The sequence below is a fragment of the Montipora foliosa genome, chromosome 10 (assembly GCF_036669935.1).
Source record: "Montipora foliosa isolate CH-2021 chromosome 10, ASM3666993v2, whole genome shotgun sequence".
NCBI lineage: Eukaryota > Metazoa > Cnidaria > Anthozoa > Scleractinia > Acroporidae > Montipora > Montipora foliosa.
This window is the reverse complement of record NC_090878.1, coordinates 2,581,747-2,584,246: the sequence shown is the minus strand read 5'-3', so window position 1 is coordinate 2,584,246 and position 2,500 is coordinate 2,581,747. Positions and strand designations below refer to the sequence as shown.

The window sequence follows — 2,500 nt, the reverse complement described above, 5'->3', positions numbered from 1 at the left end:
ATGAATAGAATTGATGTCTTTAAGAAATTCAGCACAAAGACGAACATACGAATTCCAAGAGCCCTTTCCTTTTTTACAGTGTACAACAATAAAAGCGTCGCCCTAGGTGTGCATATACATCTTTTATGTGACTCTGATTATGTGGTGCATTTTATGATTTAAAATTTCTGCATTTTTAAAAGAACTTGTAAAAACCAGGGGCCGGTTCCTGGAAGGAGGAATAAATTATACCAAGTATAACTTTTATTCCAGGGATAAATCTGCTATTCTAACAAAACAGAATTTACTCTGGAAATATAGGTATTCATGGAATAAGGCACATTTATCCCTGGAATAGAGTTATTACACCTTTCAGGAACCGGCCCCTGGTCGCTAACTCGAAAACCTGGAGAATATCTAGTTGCTGGGTATTTCCTTCCATCAAGAAGATATTGATGATGAATGATGCAATGCGCCCGCCCTTACCAAGATGATTATCAGGTTGTTTTTCAAGGAACGGCCCAAAGGTCTGACTGAGTAATTAGTGTACTAGGCAGGATTCGAGTTCTTTTAACTCGTTGCGTATTCGCAGGTTCGAGTCTTGCCTATATTTTAAAACAACCGACGTTTCCTAAGATTTTCGCGACAAAAAGGGCAACTACGCAAGAAAGAGTTTTCTATGTCACCCGTCATGATTGCCAAAACTTTCGGACAAGACCAAATAGCCACCGAGAAATTCTACAGCTATAAAGTTCCCCTAACACATCCGAACAGGTAAATATTTCGAAGGAGAGCTCCAAACTTAGTAAACGAGCTTGTAGAGCATTGTAGAGAACATTTTAAGCAAATCTAGGGCATTTCATGAGATTCCGTCGTTGGGTGCTACCCTCGATACTTGATATACTATTAGCACAAGAAGATAAAATTCATATCAAAAAGCCGCCATGCAATATCCTCTATATCATATACAAAATTCATTACACACCTAATAGGGGAAGCGAGACGTCTTGTACGTTCAGAAGTATCCGCGGTGAATGCTGGCAATGATTTTCCTGCGTCTATTCTTGCTGCAGTTTTTGAAGAATCAGCTTGAACTTTCGTCTCTTTTGCTTCGTTGCCTTTGATTTTGAAATCCGTCTGGACGATGAAAACTGGTCCAACCATTTCCCACTTCTCGCGATTTATCTTGGTATTTCCCACAAAAGAAGAAACAACTGGCTGACAGATATTCCGCTTTCCTTTTTTACGGTCATCCTTTCTTGAGCCTGACATCATCAAGGCAGTCGTAAAAGAACTTTAACACAAAAAAAAAAAAAACGAAAAGAAAGGTAACAAATGAATAGAATTGATGTCTTTAAGAAATTCAGCACAAAGACGAACATACGAATTCCAAGAGCCCTTTCCTTTTTTACAGTGTACAACAATAAAAGCGTCGCCCTAGGTGTGCATATACATCTTTTATGTGACTCTGATTATGTGGTGCATTTTATGATTTAAAATTTCTGCATTTTTAAAAGAACTTGTAAAAACCAGGGGCCGGTTCCTGGAAGGAGGAATAAATTATACCAAGTATAACTTTTATTCCAGGGATAAATCTGCTATTCTAACAAAACAGAATTTACTCTGGAAATATAGGTATTCATGGAATAAGGCACATTTATCCCTGGAATAGAGTTATTACACCTTTCAGGAACCGGCCCCTGGTCGCTAACTTGAAAACCTGGAGAATATCTAGTTGCTGGGTATTTCCTTCCATCAAGAAGATATTGATGATGAATGATGCAATGCGTCCGCCCTTACAAAGATGATTATCAGGTTGTTTTTCAAGGAACGGCCCAAAGGTCTGACTGAGTAATTAGTGTACTAGGCAGGATTCGAGTTCTTTTAACTCGTTGCGTATTCGTAGGTTCGAGTCTTGCCTATATTTTAAAACAACCGACGTTTCCTAAGATTTTCGCGACAAAAAGGGCAACTACGTAAGAAAGAGTTTTCCATGTCACCCGTCATGATTGCCAAAACTTTCGGACAAGACCAAATAGCCACCAAGATATTTCTACAGCTATGAAGTTCCCCTAACACATCCGAACAGATAAATATTTCGAAGGAGAGCTCCAAACTTAGTAAACGAGCTTGTAGAGCATTGTAGAGAACATTTTAAGCAAATCTAGGGCATTTCATGAGATTCCGTCGTTAGGTGCTACCCTCGATACTTGATATACTATTAGCACAAGAAGATAAAATTCGTATCAAAAAGCCGCCATGCAATATCCTCTATATCATATACAAAATTCATTACACACCTAATAGGGGAAGCGAGACGTCTTGTACGTTCAGAAGTATCCGCGGTGAATGCTGGCAATGATTTTCCTGCGTCTATTCTTGTTGCAGTTTTTGAAGAATCAGCTTGAACTTTCGTCTCTTTTGCTTCGTTGCCTTTGATTTTGCAATCCGTCTGGCCGATGAAAACTGACTTAACCATTCCCCACTTCTCGCGATTTATCTTGGCATTTCCCACAAAAGA

General features: G+C 39.0%; 1 protein-coding gene across 1 annotated transcript in view; it reads right to left on the bottom strand.

Annotated features, from left to right (window-relative positions):
• The window catches only part of LOC137974475 (uncharacterized), a 19,854-nt gene that overhangs the window by 11,220 nt on the left and 6,134 nt on the right, over positions 1 to 2,500 (bottom strand). The window contains exons 4-5 of the mRNA XM_068821492.1: positions 2,280 to 2,500; positions 965 to 1,273 (exon numbers count right to left, since the gene is read on the bottom strand). The exon at positions 2,280 to 2,500 is cut by the window's right edge and continues 88 nt beyond it. Of these exons, the coding sequence (XP_068677593.1) occupies positions 965 to 1,273; positions 2,280 to 2,500 (530 nt within the window). The remainder of the gene's footprint in view (positions 1 to 964; positions 1,274 to 2,279) is intronic.